Source organism: Phyllobates terribilis, unplaced genomic scaffold (assembly GCF_046119375.1).
Source record: "Phyllobates terribilis strain yellow unplaced genomic scaffold, ASM4611937v1 Scaffold_11__3_contigs__length_659146591, whole genome shotgun sequence".
NCBI classification, from domain to species: domain Eukaryota; kingdom Metazoa; phylum Chordata; class Amphibia; order Anura; family Dendrobatidae; genus Phyllobates; species Phyllobates terribilis.
In genome coordinates, this window is record NW_027362771.1 from 151,417,632 (window position 1) to 151,440,014 (window position 22,383).

At 46.2% G+C, this 22,383-nt stretch overlaps 1 protein-coding gene across 1 annotated transcript in view; it reads left to right on the forward strand.

The window, feature by feature from the left end:
- LOC141165040 (uncharacterized) overlaps positions 1 to 20,982 on the forward strand; it is a 101,744-nt gene extending 80,762 nt beyond the window's left edge. Inside the window, exons 16-18 of the mRNA XM_073650690.1 lie at positions 7,956 to 8,072; positions 10,544 to 10,686; positions 19,585 to 20,982. Coding sequence (XP_073506791.1) covers positions 7,956 to 8,072; positions 10,544 to 10,686; positions 19,585 to 19,660 — 336 coding nt within the window. The 3' untranslated portion in view covers positions 19,661 to 20,982. The remainder of the gene's footprint in view (positions 1 to 7,955; positions 8,073 to 10,543; positions 10,687 to 19,584) is intronic.
- The last annotated feature ends 1,401 nt before the right edge of the window (positions 20,983 to 22,383 follow it).

Consider the following 22,383-nt stretch of genomic DNA (forward strand, 5'->3'; position numbering starts at 1 on the left):
CCCAAACAGTTTCCACAGAACTACCAGTCTCTGAAGCTTCAATCTCTGTGCAGATATACGCTTTTCTAACATACAATGCAACACCTCCTCCTCGTTTATCAAGTCTGTTTCTTGCAAATAAGTTGTATCCTTTTAGCCTTTTATTCCAATCATGTGTATCGTCCCACCAAGTTTCAGTGATTCCAATGACATCATATTCCTTTTCCTGCATTAGTAGTTCCAATTCTCCTTGTTTGTTTCCCATGCTTTGTGCATTTGTATAAAAACATTTTAGTTTGTGTTTGTTTTCTCTTCCTCCCATATTTTTATTATTTAAATTGTTTTGTCTTTGTTCTTCTTTTCCGCTTCCAGTAGCAGAGATCTCAATAGTATTTGTCAGCTGTATGGCTTTTTCTGGCCTTTTGCTTCCCTTCCCACATTGTTCTAGTTTAAAGCTCTTCTGATGAGTGTAGCAAGGCGACTTCCAAATACATGTTTTCCAGTCTTCGTAAGGTACACCCCATCTCTAGCAAGTAGTCCATCGTATAGGTAATTCATTCCGTGATCCAGAAATCCAAATCCATGTTGACGGCACCATCGACGTAGCCAGTTGTTCACCTGTAGAATCTTATTCCACCTCATTGTTCCATGGCCATCCACTGGGAGGATGGATGAGAAGACCACCTGCGCTCCCAATTCTTTCACTTTCTTGCCTAAGTCTTCAAAGTCACTGCAGATGGTTTCCAGGTCCTTTCTTGCGGTGTCATTTGTCCCCACATGTATTAGCAGGAATGGGTAGTGATCTGTAGGTCTGAAAAGTCTTGATATCCTGTCAGACACATCTTTAATTTTTGCTCCTGGAAGACAGCACATTTCTCTTGAGGTTATGTCTGGTCTGCAGATAGCGGCCTCTGTTCCTCTTAACAGGGAATCCTGTATGACCACCACTCTCCGTTTTTTCTTCACAACATTCTTCTTTCTCCATCCAGGAGGATTCTGAGGGCTTACAAGGTTATTCATTGCTGGCAAAGTCTTATTTTGCTGTATTTCTTCATGGTTCTCCTGCGTGAGAGCCTGGTACTGGTTCCTGAGCAGTATGGGTGCTGACTGCCTCTCGATCCTCCTGCTTCTCTGGGTCACATGCTTCCATTCCTCTGTTTCGTCAGGTGCAGTTCGAATTTCTTCTCTTTCTGAATCATGAAGAGATAATTCTGCTCTGTCTAAGAACTCTTCACCTTCCTTAATGATTTTCAAGGTAGTTAACCTCTCTTCTAGATTTCGCAACTTTTCCTCCAACAGGGACACAAGCTTGCATTTCTGGCATGTGAAGTTTGGCTTTTCCACTGGCAAGTCTGTGAACATGTAGCAGGATATGCAGCTCACCAAATGGCTCCTGGACTCTTCCATGTTCTTATTGTTAATGTTCTGAAAACAGTGAAAAAAGCTTAAAAAAAAAAAAAAAAAAAAGCTTTTCTCTGATTGTTCCTCACCACGTTTTGGCTTACAAATACTGATGTAAAGTACTGACCGAATACTGACCAAGTACTGATAGTGGGGTCGTGACCTTAGTTTGTCTATCACTCAGACAAACCCCTGTGAAGTGCGCAGCTCAGGAGACAGGCACGCACACACAGAAGTGATTCAATCTGAAGCATAGGCTTTGTAGTGTATGCTTTCTATTGCATCCATACTCCGCTCTGTGTGCCCGCTAATGCAGAAGCTGTGCACGCCTGCCTCCTGAACTGCACACTTCACAGGGGTTTTCTGAATGATCAGTGGGGCTCTCAGGACTTGGCCCTCCACCGATCTGCTTGCCATTAAGGCTATGTGCCCACGATGCAGAAATGAAGCAGAAAATTTCTGCAGCATTTCTGCATCTCCCTGGCAGAAAAAAACACATGCAGATTGTGCATGCGTTTTTCCTGCAGAATAGATGCGGAATACATGCGTTTCCGCATGCAGATTGACAAGCGCTTTCCAGGCGATAGCATCACTTGGAAAGTGCTTGACAACTAGGTCACACTGTATAAATCCATGCAAACAGCATGGATTTATACAGTGTGAACCGTAAAAATTAAAACAAATAAAGCTATACTCACCCCCGAGGCCCCGGCGTGGCTGCAGCGCTGCTTCCTGGCTGGTTCCCGGTTGCCGGCATATCGCGAGACAGAGCGGTGAAGGGCCTGCGGTCACATGACTGTGACGTCACCGAAGGTCCTTCAGCGCTGCTGGCATTCAGAGAGAAGACGCCGGACAGGTAAGTATAAAATTTATTTGTTATTTTATTCTTTTTTTACAGGTACAATGGTACCCAGGTCTGGATGAGAGTCTCCTCTCCTCCAGAACTGGGTACCATCCGCACATAGAGACGCATAGAAGCCGCTTGTAAAAATGTACAGTCGCGGTTTCTGTGCGTCTCAATGCAAGTCAATGGCGGGAGTTCCGCTGCGCTTCCGCAAAATTAAATGACATGCTGCGGATTTTTGTACGCAGCATTAACGCTGCGGAAAAATCCGCAGCATGTGCATAGAACATGCGGAATCCCCTTGGGGACCATGGGGTGCTGATTACCTAGCGTTTCCGCTGCGGAAATTCCGCAGCATAAACGCTTGAAAAACGCTACGTGGGCACACAGCCTTAGAGGGCAAAAAAATATTACAAAGTTCAGACAAGCGTATTTCCGGTCTGGGTGCTGTCTGTGTGTGCAATGGACCCCACACAGACCAGTGTTAGTCTACCTGCCAGTACACATGGTGGGTTTGCCACATGCACCTCAGGTCTCCATTAAAAAAAATCGCATTTTGTGCTAGTTTGGTCAGATTTATGGAGCAGACTATGAATGGAAAAATTAAGGTGAATATATACACTGAATGATTATTGTGAATGAGTGTACCTATGAATGCTCATTCACGTTAGTCGTGTAGTCTGCTGATCATCCTGATGAATGTGTAAACTGCTCGTTCATCAGGTGAAATGATCTTTTGTGCTGCACAAAAGACCAGTCCTTAGTACATCATACTGTGTGAACTGAGCAATGACACTGGCACTAAGGCCGGTTTCACATGTCCGTATATTTCCGGCACCGGAAAAAACAGTACTGGAGATACCCATGTCCTGAGTGTCTGTGTGTGTCACACATGTTGTCAGCTGTGTGCCGCCCATGTGCCGCATCAGGGTCACATGTACCGGCGCCTGGGAATCAGCACTACAGTTAGCGTTGTTCCCAAGCGCCGGGTGCTGAACGCTGACCTCATCATGGTTCCTGCCGGTGCTGCGAACAGGACCAGCAGGGACAATTATGAGGGTAGTAGTAGTCTGCTCCCGCAGTGTCCCTGTGTAAAAATAAGATTAAAATAATAAAATCCATATAGTCACCTGTCCTAGGTGTCCCCCACTGTAATGCTCTGACTGCTGATGCCGAGGAGCCGGGGAGAATGAGCTGGAGCGGGGCCCGGAGCTGCGTTGAGCTCAGGAGCGGTGTCCTGTCACTCACTGAGCGCAGCTCTGGGGCCTCTCCTGCAGTGGCTCATTCTCCCCGACTCCTCTGCTGATTGGTCACATGGATTACAGCGGGGGACACTTAGGTGAGTATATGGATTTTATTATTTTATTTTTACACAGGGACACTGCGGGAGAAGACACTACTACCCTCAGGGGTGGATTAAGAGTAGCAAGGGCCCCGGGCAGTTTAGAAGGCGCGGGCCCCCCCCCCCCCACACCTGAATTATCACATGACATGTCACATGATCCCCTGTGATAGATCATGTGATAGTTCATGGGAAATTAATTTGGCAGAATATTAATTGTGCTGCCTCATCTGAGAGCAGCACAATATTGGGGCAGATACCCTGATTCCAGCGATGTGTCACTTTTTCAGCTGCTTGTTGTCATTTTGAGAAAATCACCGTTTCATCTGCTGCAGATCTAGCAGCTCTCTGAATGCTGCGCTCTGTATAGCCCCACCCACACCACTGATTGGCAGCTTTCTGCCCATGCTCAGTGTACACAGAAATCTACTGATCAGTGATGGGGGTGGGGTCCTACAGAACTTACTAGTCATCTAGTGATAATTACCTTCTGACAAATCAATGATTTTATCAAAACAACACTAAGCAGCCCAGTAAGTGACACATTACTGGAATCAGTGCCTCTAACCCTACATTATGCTGCTCTCAGATTAGGTGGCAAAAACCTGATGACAGATTCCCTTTAAAGGAGCTGTAAACACAAAAAAGTTTGTATTAAAAAAAATACAAGCCATTTGTGAAATTAACTTTTTTTCATTGTTAATTCACATTAGACTGTATCTTCAACACTTTTGTCAGCAGGTCTTATTACAGACTCTGAATAGGGCAGCTCTCTTCCTCTCCCTCAGCAGAAAGTCACAGCATGGTTAAAAAATGGGATCTTTTATGATTTTTTCATAATAAATAAAAAAGGACATGCAAGTCCTCCAAACTATTTTCCGTTTCTCTATAGGGGAGGTCCTAAATCTTTCTTGTTCTTTAGTTGATCACATGTCAAAAAGGCAAAGCATTTACTATGAACTCGCCTAAAAAAATATACACTGGGAGAGTAATATCATAATCTGCATGTAAATATTCCTTGACTCTAAGGGCTCGCTCACACTGTCGTATAACACGGCCGAATGCTATGTGATGTTTTATCGGATAGGACTCGGCCCTATGTTATACTATGGGACAGTGCAGATCTGCGATTATCGGCATAAGAAAATAATCTCATTCGATATTCGGACCATGTGCACCCATACAAGTCTATGGGTGCACGTAAAACATTAGACTGCACTCGGATGTCATCCAAGTGCAGTCTGATGAACACTCACAGAGACTATGGAGAAGATGGAGAAAGTAAGTTCTCCATCTTCTCCATATCTGTGCTGCGAGAGAATCGGATCACACTCAGTTGAAGCTCTGACAGAGTTTGAGCCGAGTGTCATTAGCATAATTGGCCTTATTCTCTTGCATGAGAGAATATATGGCTTAGTGAGTGGACCCTAAAACTGAATAGTAGTGACGGACAGGCACCTCACAAGCGGGATCCATGTAGCTCTCAGATGTCGTGTAGGTAGGGCTTCATTCCATGGGGTAGGGCTTAATTTCAAGGTATATAAAAAAAAATGGACTTCAAATAAAAATTAAATGAACACAAAAAGCACTAATTGAATTATTTTTTTCGTATTTATGTTTACAGCCCCTTTAAAAACCCTTTGAGGACCAAGGCACATATATGTCCCATAGCTTTAAACTGGACAAAAATTTGATTGAATAAAATTTAAGGTCCTCGAAGGTTTAAATAGGTCATAAATTCATATGAATACTTGCTCATACAATTGCACATGCCAAAAGATGAAGAAGAACAGAATCTAAAATATGACATTAAGTGGAGCACTTACAGGTATTCAAGGTGAAAGAGACCAGCAAAGGCATTGTCTCGAATGACAGTAAATGAGTTAGAATTCAGCAAGCTGAAAATGAAGACAGCAGGTTAGAAGCGAACCAGACTTTATGGTGCTCAGAATTAGTCAAGCAGATTTTATTGACTGCTCTTGCAAAGCACTGAGACTCCCGCGGTGTATAGATGGCGCCGTGTGGCCTCCCGCTGTGTATAGATGGCGCCGTGCGGCCTCCCGCTGTGTATAGATGGCTACGTGTGGCCTCCCGCTGTGTATAGATGGCGCCGTGCGGCCTCCCGCTGTGTATAGATGGCGCCGTGCGGCCTCCCGCTGTGTATAGATGGCGCCGTGCGGCCTCCCGCTGTGTATAGATGGCGCCGTGCGGCCTCCCGCTGTGTATAGATGGCGCCGTGCGGCCTCCCGCTGTGTATAGATGGCGCCGTGCGGCCTCCCGCTGTGTATAGATGGCTACGTGCGGCCTCCCGCTGTGTATAGATGGCACCGTATAGATGGCTACGTGCGGCCTCCTGTTGAGTATACGTGTATAGATGGCTACGTGCGGTCTTCTGCTGAGTATAGATGCCGCACAGCGCCCCCCCCAGAGACAGCAGGAGGCCGCACAGCGCCATCTATACTCAGCGGGAGGCCGCACGTAGCCATCTATACACAGCGGGAGGCCGCATGGCGCCCCCCCCCAGAGACAGCAGGAGGCCGCACAGCGCCATCTATACTCAGCGGGAGGCCGCACGTAGCCATCTATACACAGCGGGAGGCCGCACGGCGCCCCCCCCAGAGACAGCAGGAGGCCGCACAGCGCCATCTATACTCAGTGGGAGGCCGCACGTAGCCATCTATACACAGCGGGAGGCCACACGGCGCCCCCCCAGAGACAGCAGGAGGCCGCACAGTGCCATCTATACTCAGCGGGAGGCCGCACGTAGCCATCTATACACAGCGGGGAGCTGCACGGTGCCATCTCTACACAGCAGGGGGCCGCACGGCGCCATCAATACACGGCGGGGGGCCGCACGGCGCCATCTATACACAGAGGGGGGCCGCACGTAGCCATCTATACACAGCGGGGGGCCGCACGTAGCCATCTATACACAGCGGGGGGCCGCACGTAGCCATCTATACACAGCGGGGGGCCGCACGGCGCCCCCCCCAGATACAGCAGGAGGCCGCACGGCGCCAACTATACTCAGCAGGTGGCCGCACGCAGTCACGCACACACACAAACATATACAGACATAAACATACACGCATAAACACATTTGAAACACAAAAATACATATAAACAGACATCACACAATCATATCTGCCCACACACACACAAACAGACATCACACAATGATATCTGCCCCCCCACACACATACAAACAGACATCACACAATGACATCTGCCCACACACACACAAACAGACATCACACAATGACATCTGCCCACACACACACACACACACACAAACAGACATCACACAATGACATCTGCCTACACACACACACACAGACATCACACAAACAGACATCACACAATGACATCTGCCCACACACAGACATCACACAATGACATCTGCCCACACACACACACACACACACACACACACACATACATACATACATACATACATACATACATACATACATACATACACACACACACACACACACACACACACACATACACACACACACACCATCCCCCGGCTCGGCTCCAGTCCTCAGGCTCTTCGGTGCAGCAGTGCAGGCCGGGTGCGCACTGCGTGACGTCACAGGGCCGTGTCTCCTAGCAGTGACGCGGCCGGGCCAGTACAGGGAAGTTAACTGCTGCAGTGCTGGCCCGGCCGATGAAGAAGTAGCGGCGGCCGCTGCTGGGGGAGCTTTACGGGGCCCCCCCTCCCGCCACTGCTACCGGTATGTGCCGCGGCGGCCCGCACATATAATGAGGGCAATCCGGCATTAGATACCCCGCCCGGAGCCGCGGGCCCTCCGGAGGCTCGGGGCCCCGGGCGGTCGCCCGGATTGCCCTCATTATAATCCGCCTATGACTACCCTCATAATTGTCCCTGCTGTTGCTTAGCAGGTAACCATGATAAGGGCAGCGTTCAGCACCCGGCGCTTGGAAACTGCGCTAACTGTACACTGATCCCCAGGAGCTGGTACGTGTCACAATGATGACACACTGATGACATCCGTGTGTGTTCAGCGTGAGACACTTTTGCGGGATGTGCATCCGCAAAAAAACTGACATGTCAGCGTGTGGATCACATGGACACACGGTCGGTGGAAACACACTGACGTGCGCAGACCTATAGATTTCAATGGGTCAATGTCTCCAGTACGTGTGGAAACTGTCACCACACGTACTGGAAACACGGACTTGTGAAAGAGCCCTTATTGTGTATAAACAGGTTATTAAACCATTTCCGACCGGCTCGCACGTTACCCGTTCAGCGGTCGTTTATCGCGCAGTGTAGACGCGCCTCTAGAGTTGCATATAGATTATATAGCTTCTGCGGTGTTTCAGTTTCTACACTTGTAATTAAATGTCTTTCTGTTACAGAGCCGAGTGGACTCCTTCCGTCTATTAAAGTATGACATAAACACATGCAATATTGCCACAGGCCATAAACAACCTTTACTGGTTCAGCGACACAATGCTGCTTCAGGAATGATTCTGGTAAGAGCAGATTTTTTGGTGTGTTCTATATACTCATGCATTAACCATAGATGTGGGTGTGAAATGAATGGGGCGCCCTATTATGGGGCCAATTTACTATCATGTTGCCTTCTATGTTGGTTCCAAAACATGTGTTTAAATAGGTTTTTCATACTTGTATTACAATCCAGCACAAGTGTGTGTTTATATGTACAACGCAGCACAACCAGACAACCACAGACCCAGGCTGAGACATAATAACCCCGTGTATATAATATGATATTATGTGGTCATGTATGAGGCCTTCTCATGGTGTCCACTGGGTGGCAGTGCAGTCATTAGTCAGCCACAGCTCACAGAGCATTTTATTGTACCATTGAGAGCTGTATACTCATTTTTCCTTTTATGCACTTTTTGCCTTGCAATTTTTTTTTCCATTGTTCCTTTTAACAATGATTTTTTTTCAATGTAGAATGTAAGTTGTCTTTCCCAATCCTTTGTTAATTTTACATAATGTGTCTTCAATGACATTTCAATGAACTTTAATTGCTATATTATATTATATTATAGTTTTCAGCATTGTATATATACACAGACTTTATACACAGACTCGTCCCATAGAGTGAGCATATTTCCACGTACATTGCTAAGTGCATTCTTCAGTCAAGGACCTAATATTTGGCCGAGATCCAGCAGGAATAATCTTGAAAACATTGTGTACAGAAGAATGGGATTTAGTGCTGACCTCATTTCAGTCCCACTGTGTTTAACTTGCACTGTTTAGTCCTAGGTCAAAGAAGGGTACACATGAGGACGTAGCATAAAACATCACCCATGCACCCTTGAGTTATGGAGTCGGAGCACCAGCAGGTGACATGGAGCCTGCAGATACTTGTAGTTATATTCTTCCAGACTCAGCAATTTAGCTAATTACATAGTAGCTAGAAGTGTGTGGAAGGATTATTAGTAGGGTTGAGCAAGTATGTTCTGTCCGAGTATGCTCGGGCCGAGCTCAGAGTATTTACAGCTGCTCGGTGATATGGTTGAATCGCTCCCGTGTGCATGATTTGCAACTGTTTGATTGCTTTATTACATGTGAGGAATGTGTAAGAAATAGACATTCCTCACATGTAATAAAGCTGTCAAACAGTCGCAAATCATGCACACGGGAGTGATTCAACCATATCACCGAGCAGCTGTAAATACTCTGAGCTCGGCCCGAGCATACTCAGCGAAAGGGTTAATAGAACATACTCGCTCAACACTAATTATTAGCTTTACTGCTGAGTTTAGATGTGAGCTGAACCTTATGGACCTGTCACATCTGCAAATATCATGACCGGTTGTGTGGTGTGCAGTTCGTGTGCTCGGCCACATAGCGGATGGATGCACCAGCTGCCTTCTATTGACCTGCTAACATTGATCCGTGTGTGAGCCTTTGCACACTCAGACCGGAAATACACTCCTGCAAACTTGTATTTAGGAAAACGTGTTTTCTTTTTAATAGGAGTTTATTCACATGGGCAGGTGTAAAAACACCTAGTCAAAAAACTCATCTCAGGTTTTGCCATGGTTTTCCATATTGATTGTTTTGCTGCATGTTTTTTTCATACTTGGCTGTATGAATACATCCCAATCAATAGTCCACACTTGTAAGGTGCTGCCCCTGAATTAACTAAGTGCATGGCCCATTACATGATATAATCCATGAGTGATTGTTACAAATATGAGCAAACATTGCAATGTGAATGTATACATTGCTAACCAAGTCCCTGACGTAGCGTAGCACAGTACAAATGCCATATGTAGAGAGAAAGATGTACTGTGTCCATGTGAGAACTGTAAGTTATCTGCCAAAACAGGAGATGGAGTCTGCCAGAGGAAAGCACTGAGATCCTTCACCAAAAAGCAGGCTTCTCCAATATCATCTGATGTGATCCAATCCTACTATTGATACAAAACAAAAGGCCCTTACACAGGGTGTCATGTGTAACAACTATGTGAATGAGGTCTTCTGATAAACAAGCTGAGTATTGATCTCTCTATTTGAAAGATATGGGGACTAGTAGTATTTAAAAGGAATCTATCAGCAAGATTTCACCCCTTCCCATCAAAAATAAACTGTTTATATGCACATGTAGCTCTTCCAAAGAAATGTCCAGCAATACATGGACAGTCCGTTCCTCCATTACTGAGAAATCAGCGTTTGAAATTATATGCAAATGAGGCTGGAGCGCTTTTGGCGCTTGGAAGCTCTTCTCAAGCCTTTGTCACTCCAGCTCTATATCCCGGTCAGCGTACTGCTTGCTCCTGCTTGTTTGACAACTCATTTGCCAACTCCTCCAACTTCAGGCAAAGGAGCCATAAGCCAAGTAGGATGAGCAGTGCTGGACGAGGAATAGAGCTGGAGTGACAGAGGCTTGAGAAGAGCTTCCATATGCCAAAAGTACTCCAGCCACACTTATACTTTTTTCTTGTATTTTGTTTTCTAGATGTATATATGTGGCAAATTGATGTTTGCAAACTACATTTTCAATGGCTACAGCCGATCAGTAAAAGACCTTCAGAAACAGATAATAAAAACTAGGAGCGACTACCAAACTGGATGCTATTTACCCAAGGATTTCAAATTTAGGTATCTATAATTTTTTGACATGTAATCCCTTATGTGCAAATTTCCTTTTTAACTTTTCACGTGGCAAAATATTTTCAATGGCATATCGGTTCATATGCTAAGTTTGTTAACTTTTATTTTAAGAAAAATGTTTACGTGATCTGTCACTGCTATTTCCATAACTCTCTTGGAATTATATGGAGTGGCACCATGCATGCTCCACAGAAACAAATTTACCATTGTGGGGTCCAAATAGTCAAACCCCTAATGAATTGTTATTTGTCATCCACCCAGCAGACTGGTGATAAATATTTCTTGCTGGTAAACCCTTTGATATATTGACCTGGGCCCCTAGTGTGATGCATTATACATACTCCCCCTCCCGACCTCTTCCTGTGATATGTATTTTTTAAAGGGGATTGGAGAGATTGTGACACCGCTCAGAGCAGGTGACAATGGTATAGGATCTTCTTTTTGCATATTATCTCCTTGTCTTCCTAATTTGTGTGCCAGGATAGTATACTATATATTGGACGTCTTTTTCCTGAGCACCAGAATAATTATCGGTTGAGCTCAGCCTTATCCTCTATTATTGACTGTCTTTTCGCTGTAGCACCCGATCTACATAAATGTCCTTTTCAGTTTTCTCCTATAATGATGAGGAGACGACTGCAATTCTGTCTAGAGCTGTTTCGACAGACCCTTTTTTGACTATACCTCCTGCTGAAACCAGAACAAAAGAATACATCAATATCAACAAACGCCGGATAGCGTTAGAACTTCACTGCTTTACTTTGGCAGAATACCACCGAGCCCAAAGGATACCACGAGGTCTTCGTGTACAACTGAGACCGACACTTTTTTCTGATGATGATGAGTTCTGTGACAGATTCAAACAAATATTAAACAAATGCTCTATGGACATTATCCTTTTGACCATAGAGAGACTCTGTAAAGAAATCTCTACACTAGAGAACTCAATACGTGCAATGAAAGATCAGTTATCAGGAACTCTTTCCAGCTCTGAATTTACAGACTTAAAAACTTTGACCACAACTACGGTTGCGGATTTCAAAAAAGTCCTACAATCAAGGAAACGTAACAAATTCATCCGAGATCAGGACAATTATACAAACAAACGTGTATATCGATGGCGCTGTGGCGATTTTCCGTCTACATCAAAGACCACTTATGGACCATCAAGCAGCGGCAGCGAGTACGGATCGGACAACTCTTCGAATTTTTTAGGCCAACAAGAAAGGGAAGACGAGGCAGGGGCAGAGGCGTTCGTCCAAGACAGAACGGGGTCAAAACACGGTCACAGATGGGTCAAACTTGGTGTACAACGTCTCATCCTACATCTTGTCACCGAGCGAACTTGGGGTCCCTCAGAAGGGCCTCATGTTCTGCCCCACCCCCAGTTTCAGTACATTTACCTTGGACCAGGAACTTAGACGCTTCTTCAGGACGCTACGTTTGAAGGCCCATTTTTCCACACAGGTTGGGGCCCCTGGGGAGCCACTACCCACCCATGATCGCTCTAGTTTTTCACTAGACGCATTAAATTTACGTATTCCAAGTAACTTCTGTCCCCCACGGCATTATCACCCAATAGAGACATATATTGGTTTAGTCTCAGCGGAAGCCAAAGATATCATGTCCTCTATCTCGAAGGGTGATCTACCCCTCAAACATAATCAAAGTAAGGTGGAATTACAGGCCATTAAATCCCTCCAGTCTAATAAAAACATTATTATAAATCCTGCCGATAAAGGTGGTTCATTGGTGATATTGGATAAGACATATTATGTGAATGAAATCAAATCACAGCTATCTGACACTAACACCTATTCCGCCATTCCTAATAATCCCACAGCGTCCATCCAAACTCTCATTAAGGCACTCGTTGAAAGACACCTTTCATTGGGCTCAATAGATACTAAACTCGCAGAGTTTTTAATAAAAAAGTACCCAATTACTCCAGTGTTCTATACACTGCCCAAAGTGCACAAAAATCTGTGGAGGCCACCAGGACGCCCTATAGTGGCCTCGACAGAATCCATATTGTCACCATTGGTGGTCACACTAGAAAAAATTCTGAGTCCTCGAATACCATCCTATATTAAGGACACAAACGACTTTTTCGCTCAAATTAAACAATTGGTCTTTCCACCAGACCACTGCATTCTCGTGATGTTGGACGTCAATAGTCTATACACGAGTATTCACCACCACCAGGGACTCACAGCGGTTTCCTGGTTTCTTGATAAATGTGACTCATTGAATTCAAAGCAAAAAACATTCTGTCTCGAAGCTCTCCAAATCGTTTTAGAACAGAATTTTTTTCTATTTGGTGACCAATTTTATCTCCAACGCAGGGGTACAGCAATGGGTTCCAATGTCGCACCACCCTATGCGAACATATTTATGTCACACTTTGAGGAGATATTCGTCTATGCGCACCATGCCTTTAGAGCTCATGTGATAACATGGAAACGTTATATAGACGACATTTTCCTAGTGTGGCAGGGAGATGCAACATCGATGAATGCCTTTTTTTCTGACCTGAATAGGATGTCTAACACTGCGCGGCGGCACGCATACCCGAGACGTGGCACACGAAAGCCTGGTATCTACTGCATACCCTATGCTGAAAGTAATGGAACACTGATCCTGTCTAAACAGAACCGTTCATATGCACAGATCCTCATCCCTGATGAAAATCATGTTATGATTGAAATGATCGTCGGATTTTTTTTGGATCAAATTAATAAAAGGATCTTCTTTTTGCATATTATCTCCTTGTCTTCCTAATTTGTGTGCCAGGATAGTATACTATATATTGGACGTCTTTTTCCTCAGCACCAGAATAATTATCGGTTGAGCACAGCCTTATCCTCCATTAATGGTATAGGTGGGACACAATCCTTGCATCATTGAACTGCCAGAGTTGCCATTGCATTTGAACCCTAGGTCCTGAGGGGGGGGGGGGGACCCAATGGTGTTTATTCCTGCACTATGACATCACCATGTTTATTACAACTGTTCTATGACATCAATATGTGCATAATCCTTGTATCGTGATGCTTTGTTTTTTTTCCATTCTTTTATGACAATCACTGTTTATTTCTTTTTGCGACATCGCTTTGTGCATTATTTCTGTATAATAGCATAGACAATTAATTTTTATATGAATCATCATCACACCATGATATCACTGTGACCAGGGGTGTACATAGGAATCATGGGGCCCCATAGCAGAAGCTCTAATTGGGCCCCCCCCCCAAAAAAAAAAATTAAATAATTGTCGGGGTCACCAAAGATCAGATCTCACAACTTTCCATCCTTTACATAGTAATTTTCCTCCTGCTGACGTCCTAGATCTTTCATTGCCCCATAAAGTGTGATGCCAATAAAAGGGCCCCCCAAACACAGTATGAAACCCCCATGGTGAATTCCTCCACATGCACAGTATAATGACCCTACTGTACCCCACCTCAACTCCCAGGGTAAAGTATGCTGACCCCAACACAGTATGATCCCCAAACTGTGAGCCACTAGAGAGGATGGTACATAATAAGGGAGGGTGTTAAACATAATAAAAGAGGAAGCTATATAACTAAGGATGGCGCTACACATAATAAGTGAGTACACTATATACTAAGGGACTGTGCTATACATAATAAGGCTACATTCCTGCATCTGTGTGCAGTGTCGGTGTGCTGCCCTGTTTTACTGACGCATTGAGCATGTCCTATTCTGATCCTCAAAATCGGATCAGAACAGGACATTCTCTGACCCTCTTAGATCTCATTCTCAGATCCATGATTTTCATGGATGTGTGAATGGATCTATAAAACTGTACGAGTCCGTGGACCATCCGATAAAAAGATCTGGCAGCACACGGACATTTCACACAAATGTGAGAATGTGGCCTAAGGAATTTTACAGATAACATTATCACTTCAAGTCACACAGTGCAGATACAGAATAATATTTACATCCAGGCACTTACCACTGACGTCTCATCTGATCAGAGTCGGTTTCTGCTGCTTCTTCTCCATCTGGTCAGACCTTAATGTCGACATCTCCCAGCCACGACTTGTCTTGTCACGATGATCTCCAGCCTAGAAAATAACAGGGTCACATATTGTATGCATACGCGTGTCTCCCCCGCTCTGCGTCCTCGAATACAGATATGTAACCCCCCCCCCCCCCAGTAATATACTATTAGCCACTTAGTAATCAAAATATAAAGTGGTAAGCAGCACTGTGCCCCCCATTAACTATAATCTGCACCGGCCAATAATATAAATTATTCAGTCTCTGTGACTCTTCCCAATTAACTGTAAGGCTATGTGCACAAGGAAAACATACAAGGCTTCACAGTACAAGCAAAGTGAAACCCCCTTAATTGCTCTCTCCCAGCACCCCTGTCATTGCTCTCTCCCACCACCTCCATCATTGCTCTCTCTCAGCACCCCCATCATTACTCTCTCCCAGCACCCCCGTCATTGCTCTGTCCCAGCACCCTCCGTCATTGCTCTGTCCCAGCACCCTCATCGTTGCTCTCTCCCAGCACCCCCATCATTGCTCTCTCTCAGCACCCGCATCATTGCTCTGTCCCAGCACCCCATCATTGCTCTGTCCCAGCACTCCCATCATTGCTCTGTCCCAGCACCCCCATCATGGCGCTCTCCCAGCACCCCCATCATTGCGCTCTCCCAGCACCCCCATCATTGCGCTCTCCCAGCACCCCCATCATTGCGCTCTCCCAGCACCCCCATCATTGCGCTCTCCCAGTACCCCCATCATTTCCTCTCAGCACCCCCATCATTACTCTCTCCCAGCCCCACATCATTGCTCTCTCCCAGCCCCCCACCATTGCGCTGTCCCAGCACCCCCATCATTGCTCTCTCCCAGCACCCCCATCATTGCTCTCTCCCAGCAACACGTCATTGCTCTCCCCTTCCCCACCATCCCCATCATTGCTCTCCCCAGCCCTATCAGCCCCATTATTGCTCTTCCCAGCCCCATCATTCCTCTCCCCAGCCCCATTATTGCTCTCCCCAGCCCCATCAGCCCCATTATTGCTCTCCCCAGCCCCATCAACTCCATTATTCCTCTCCCCAGCCCCATTAGGCCCATTATTGCTCTCCCCAGCCCCATCATCCCATCATTCCTCTTCCCAGCCCCATCAACTCAATTATTCCTCTCCCCAGCCCCATCAGCCCCATTATTACTCCCCCCAGCCCCACCATCCCATCATTGCTCTCCCCAGCCCCACCATCCCCATCATTCCTCTCCGCAGCCCCATCATTCCACTCCCCAGCCCCATCATTGCTCTCCCTAGCCCCACCATCCCATTATTGCTCTCCCCAGCCCCATCATCCCATCATTCCTCTCCCCAGCCCCATCAACTCAATTATTCCTCTCCCCAGCCCCATCAGCCCCATTATTGCTCCCCCCAGCCCCACCATCCCCATCATTCCTCTCCCCAGCCCCATCATTCCTCTCCCCAGCCCCATCATTGCTCTCCCTAGCCCCACCATCCCATTATTCCTCTCCCCAGCCACATCAACCCCATTATTCCTCTCCCCAGCCCCATCAACCCCATTATTCCTCTCCCCAGTCCCATTATTCCTCTTCCCAGCCCTATTAGTCCCATTATTCCTATTCCAAGCCCCATCATTCCTCTCCCCAGCCGCCCCATTATTGCTCTCCCCGGCCCCATCAACCCCATTATTCCTCTCCCCAGCCCCATCAGCCCCATTATTGCTCTCCCCAGCCCCATCAACCCCATTATTCCTCTCCCCAGCCCCATCAGCCCTCTCCCCAGCCCCATCATTGCTCTCCCCAGTCCCATCAGCCCCATTATTGCTCTTCCCAGCCCCATCATTCCTCTCCCCAGCCCCACCATTCCACCATTGCTCTCCCTCCACCTCCCCTCCCCAGCATTTCAGTAAAAAAAAAAAAAAAAAAAAAACCAACAACTTACCTTAGCTCGCTCCCCTGCAGCAGCATCCTCCTGGTTGCCGGCAGCTTTCTTCCTGACCCAGGCGTGCGCTGCATGATGACGTCATCAAGCTGCGCGCGCCTGGGTCAGGGAGGAAGCAGAGGACGAACCCTCCATCTCCGCTGCTATTCTCCTCCTGACAGCAGCGGAGCTGCAGGGATCGCTCCCTGACCGCCGTGTGCAGAGACTGCTGCACCTTGCGGGCCCCTTGGTGCAGCTGCATGGTGGGGACCCGGCGCAGCTGCACCGGCAGCGTTATGTCCACCCCTGAACTGCTATGGGGCCCCCCCGGCTCACGGGCCCCATAGCAGTCGCGTGGTCTGCCGCCATTGGCGGTACGCCACTGACTGTGACTATAATTCCAAAACAATAAGCTCACTTAAGCCATTGCTCCTGCGTTGTGACATCACTACATGCCCCATACACATTAAGCTTAAGTTAGCTGAACCCGCAGATATCGATGGGTTCGGCTCACGGTCTAATGGGGCCGCCGGCCAACTGTTGGTTGGGAGAGATATCAATCCTGCTATCTAGTGTGTATGGCCAACTTTATCTTCCCTGAGCAGAGAGACTAGTGTTCATTACACTGTGACTTAGCTGGAAAAAATATTTTTGTACAGCGACATTGCCATCTGTATTTTCAAGAGGGAAAGGAGTAAGTATATAAAGTGCAAACATTGCAGTAAGTAGCTCTTGGCCTATATACAGAATCTGTTAGAGCCTCTGACTCCAAGAAGGTAAACTTTGTTCCAAGAGCTCATTAATAACTTGAGTGAAAAACCTAAATTTTGTTTGTCAAAATTGCAGATCGTATTGTAATGAAAATAAATGAGAATAAATGAAATCATTTGTCTGGCAAATTGCATGACGTGTGGTATAGCTGGCCAATAGAAATAATGGGTGCATACATTTATATTTTGCACGTGTTACATTTTGAAAATGTATCAGATATTAATGAAACAATGTCATTCCATTTAGGAGGGCACATAGCCCTTTGTTTGCTCTTTACTACTTAGATTATGGTCCTGTAAGATATCCTGTGCTTTGATACATGCTAGTTGCTTAAGGCGTGTAAAGATCAGAGAGGTAGGACCATGACCTGGAGGCATCTATTAATGCCCACTGTAGAGTCACACTGTGACTCAAACCAGAAAACAGCAGGTAGCACATTACACAAAGTCCAATCATCTACAAACTGAAGAGACTGAAATCTGAATCCCTTAAACAGATTCTGAGCTCATTATTTTCCCCTGCTTGTAAAACATCTCTGTGTTACATATGGACTCCCGCCAATGTCCAGCAGCCTGGAACGTTGCGTCCTACCAGATGTTCAGTGTCGTTTGCACTTGTGAACTCTTTGAGTGCTTTTATGCTGCATAGTAAAGAATCACATACAAATACTATTCGCCCTGTTACAATTTGCCACCTACTTTTTAGGCTTTTAGCCTTCTCCGTACTTGTGCACACTTGTCCATTCGCATTTCTGTGAATGATACAATTACAAATTAAGGTTGGTGCCTAGTTATAATAAACTAGATGGTGGCCCGATTCTAACTCATCGGGTATTCTAGAATATGTATGCGTCCGACCGGGCGCGACTAATCAGCAAAGCAGATTTTAAATGGGTTGTGCACTACTTTAAATTAACACGTCAATGTATCCCCCCGGGGCCCCTAATGAATTGAGATGCCGCATTCTGGGCTTCTGTGGCAGCAGTGTGTTGTGGTGTCTGTTGCTCTCGACGTTGTTGTTTCCTTGCTGCTTTTCTGTCATACTCAGTGGCGTATTTTCGCTTACGACCCATTGGAAGACAGGAAGCGTAAATCGTGATAACGTGCAGTAAAGAAGTATCTGTTCAGCGCGCTGTGACAGACAGAACGTGTTCACTGAACGTGACAGAAGTACATCATACACTGTGACTGACAAAACATGTTCAGTACGTCATGGGCAGTTGGTGAGTCACATGACCACAAGGGCGGAGTCAGCCCAGCTATCTCCCGACGGTGGCCTACTTATTTTAAATCCGGCGGCAATTGGCCGGAGAGCGTGTTTAAATTTGGCGCCAAAATCGCTGATTGGTCATCTCCCGGCTGCATCGCCGCTGACCTCCGTGCGGCAGATGAGCCGCTAACGGCCGCCATCTTGTTCTGAAATCCCGCGTCGCTGATTGGCCGCGGCCGGACCAATCAGCGACGCAGGATTTCGTGGAGGGACAGACAGACGGGATAAGCCGGGATAGTAGATATGATAAAAAAAAAAGTTATTTTGATGAGTTCTCTGAAAAATTGAAACTCTCAAAACAGATGTGTCAACCCTCCACTTTTTTAAGGTTCATTGCCAGTCGGTTTTGGACTGGCTTGACAAAGGCCCACCAGTAACAGTGATTCTTGGGGCCCACTGTTCAGCTACATGCAAAAATAGCCTGACCCTAGTAAACAAATGTACTTTTTCTTCTATGTAATATTAATTTGGCTAGCTTGTTTAATTAATGATAAGATGATATTTTTTCTACACTGCTCATTAGCGCTTCTTCACAGGGGCCTACCAGAGGATGCTCCTGTTCTGTGGGCCAGACCAAGCCTGTTGCCAATACTAACTATGCTATGGTCCAGTCTAAGTCTATTCAACTAATTCTACAAGTAAAACACTGTTGATAAAGATGTGCACAACCATAAGGCTGTATTTAACCATTGCGACCGTGGAACATTTTCTTCTGCAATTGTTGTAAAACCACAGTTTTTGCAGAAACACCCCCCACACACACACACAAAGTGGCGCAACATGTGAAGGTAACCTAAAGATCATATCAGTTTACTGCATTATATATTGGCTGCTTTTTTTATTTCTAAAGTTAATTTAACTATTTAGTAATACTGATTTCATAGTTATTTTGTTTTTTAAAGCTACGAAGAACATGTGGACTATTCATCTTCAGATATACCCCGAACAACCAGAACTGTTGAGGAAGTCTGCCCCTAGGTATTACAAATCATTGTAGGCAATATTGTGTAGCATCTCACAGCTTGTATGTGTATTCTATACATGTATGCACACTCAGTTGTGTCCAGAAGTATTTAGATAGTGACAAATGTCATATTATAGCCTTTGTACAGCAGTAGCATGGATTAGAAATAAAGTCATCAAGATGTGGTTGAAGTGTTTACAGAATATTACATTATTAGACTGGAAATTTTGGCAAGTTTTTGTTTTATAGTCTCACTATTTTCACTGGATCAAATTGGACAATTAACTGATAGGCTGTTTTGTGTCCTGGTGTTGCCTGTTAACTCATTATTTAATGACAAATGAACAAAATAAAGTGTTCCTATGCACATTAAAGTTGACCCAATTCACCAATTCGACCGCAACATCAGACCCACTAATGTTTATGGAGGTCATCCGACTCTAACCTTGCACATTATTTTGTAGGAGATAAGGATTGGTAGTCTGAATTATAACACCAGATTCATTTGTTCTCCATGTTGATAAGCTTTTCCATTTCCCTCTCTATATTATAAAAAAAAAATTTATGGCCAGGTAGTAAAGCTTTCAGCGCTGGGAGCCACGCATCCTTTATGATGAGCGGCTCCCCGCGCCTGCACAGTGAGGCTGTGTAGTTACCAGCCAAGCGCCCCACAACTTCAGCGCTTGCCGGGAGCAAAATTCAAATACGTGGGCGGCGCCAGCCCTGACTGAATGTGAGTATCACACCCCTATGACTGAAAGAGCAGGTAAGATTATAAGTACACTAGCTATTGAACCCGTCCTACGTCCGGGTGGCGAGCAATTTTATTGGTATATGGTCTCCCATGCTGGTATGTGTGGTATGTGCTGCCCCCATCATCCTATTCTGGTATGCATGGCACCCCTCATCCCTATTCTGGTATGCATGGCACCCCTCATCCCCAATCCCGGTATGCGTGGCACCCCTCATCCCCTATCCCGGTATGCATGGTACCCCATCCCTCATCCCCATACTGGTATGCATGGTACCTCATCCCTCATCCCCATACTGGTATGCATGGTACCTCATCCCTCATCCCCATACTGGTATGCATGGCCCCACATCCGAATCCCGGTATGCGTGGCACCCCTCATCCCCTATCCTGGTATTTATGGTACCCCATCCCTCATCCCCATACTGGTATGCATGGTACCTCATCCCTCATCCCCATACTGGTATGCATGGTACCTCATCCCTCATCCCCATACTGGTATGCATGGCCCCACATCCGAATCCTGGTATGCGTGGCACTCCTCATCCCTATCCTGGTATGCGTGGCCCCTCATCCGAATCCCGATATGCGTGGCCCCCCTCATCCCCATTCCCGGTATGCGTGGCACCCCACATCCCCAATCCCGGTATGCGTGGCTCCCCTCATCCCCAATCCCGGTATGCGTGGCTCCCCTCATCCCCAATCCCGGTATGCGTGGCTCCCCTCATCCCCAATCCCGGTATGCGTGGCACCCCTCACCCCCAATCCCGGTATGCTTGGCTCCCCTCACCCCCCAATCCCGGTATGCGTGGTACCCCTCACCCTCCAATTCCAGTATGCGTGGTACCCCTCATTCCTTTCACACTGTACACACATACAAAAAAAATAAACAGTTATACTCACCTTTCTTCTCTGTGCTCCAGCACTGCTGCATCCTGTTCTGCCGGAGGCCGGGGGAGGAGAGCGGCGCCGGAGAACCGCGCTGTCCAGCGCCATTTTGCTGAAGACACACTGTAAATGTGTCTTCAGTAAAATGGCGAAGGATAGCGCTATGCGCACGTGACGATCCGACGCCTCACTCCTGCCCCTGGTCTCCGGCCAGAAGAGAGGCGCCGCGGCAACGCTCCTCCTGGTCAGGTAAGTATGTAAGTATGGCGCCGGAGATCGCGGTATGCGTTCAGTGTCTACGCATACCGCAATCTCCGGCGCCATACACCTCCTCTTACCTGTAACGGCTGGATGCCTGCTTCTCTCTGGAGCCAGACTGCGCGTCACGCATGCGCAGTCTATCGAGGCTTCAGACAGAGGTACACATCCCCGGTTATATTATAGATAACATGTTATTTCCTAATTATATCATCACTAATTTTAATGAAAAAAGTGTGTTAGTGATGCACATTTCATCATTAACATCACTATGGGGGCAGTTTACTTAGTAGATAAGACATCACAGGTTCCCTTTAATTAATGTAATATATTTACCAAACCCTTTTGAATTTACCTTCAACGTCATATCTATCTTGTAGACACACACTTATGTATACTAACTAGAACATGACACTAATCAGTGTATATACTATTGTGCAATGATTCAAAGAGTAAAGATTTCATTTAATCCTATTGTAATCGTCAGGACAACTGACCACCAGGACCAAACCATTGGAGATTAATAGTGAATCTGCCACCAGTTTTTTTTTTCACCTAATCTGAGAGCAGCGTAATGTAGATATAGAAGCTCTGATTCCAGCAATGTGTCACTTATTGGGCAGCTTCCTGTAGTTTTGATAAAATCACTGTTTTATCAGCAGGAACTTATCACAGGAGGACTAGTAAACCTGCTGCCATGTAGTCCTCTATGTTCCTGATCTCTGTATAACCCCGACCCCACCACTGATTGAAAGCTTTCTGTGTACACTGTGCATATGCAGAAAGCTGCCAATCAGTGATGTGGGCGGGGTTTTATAGAGCTCAGACTTCAGAGAACTG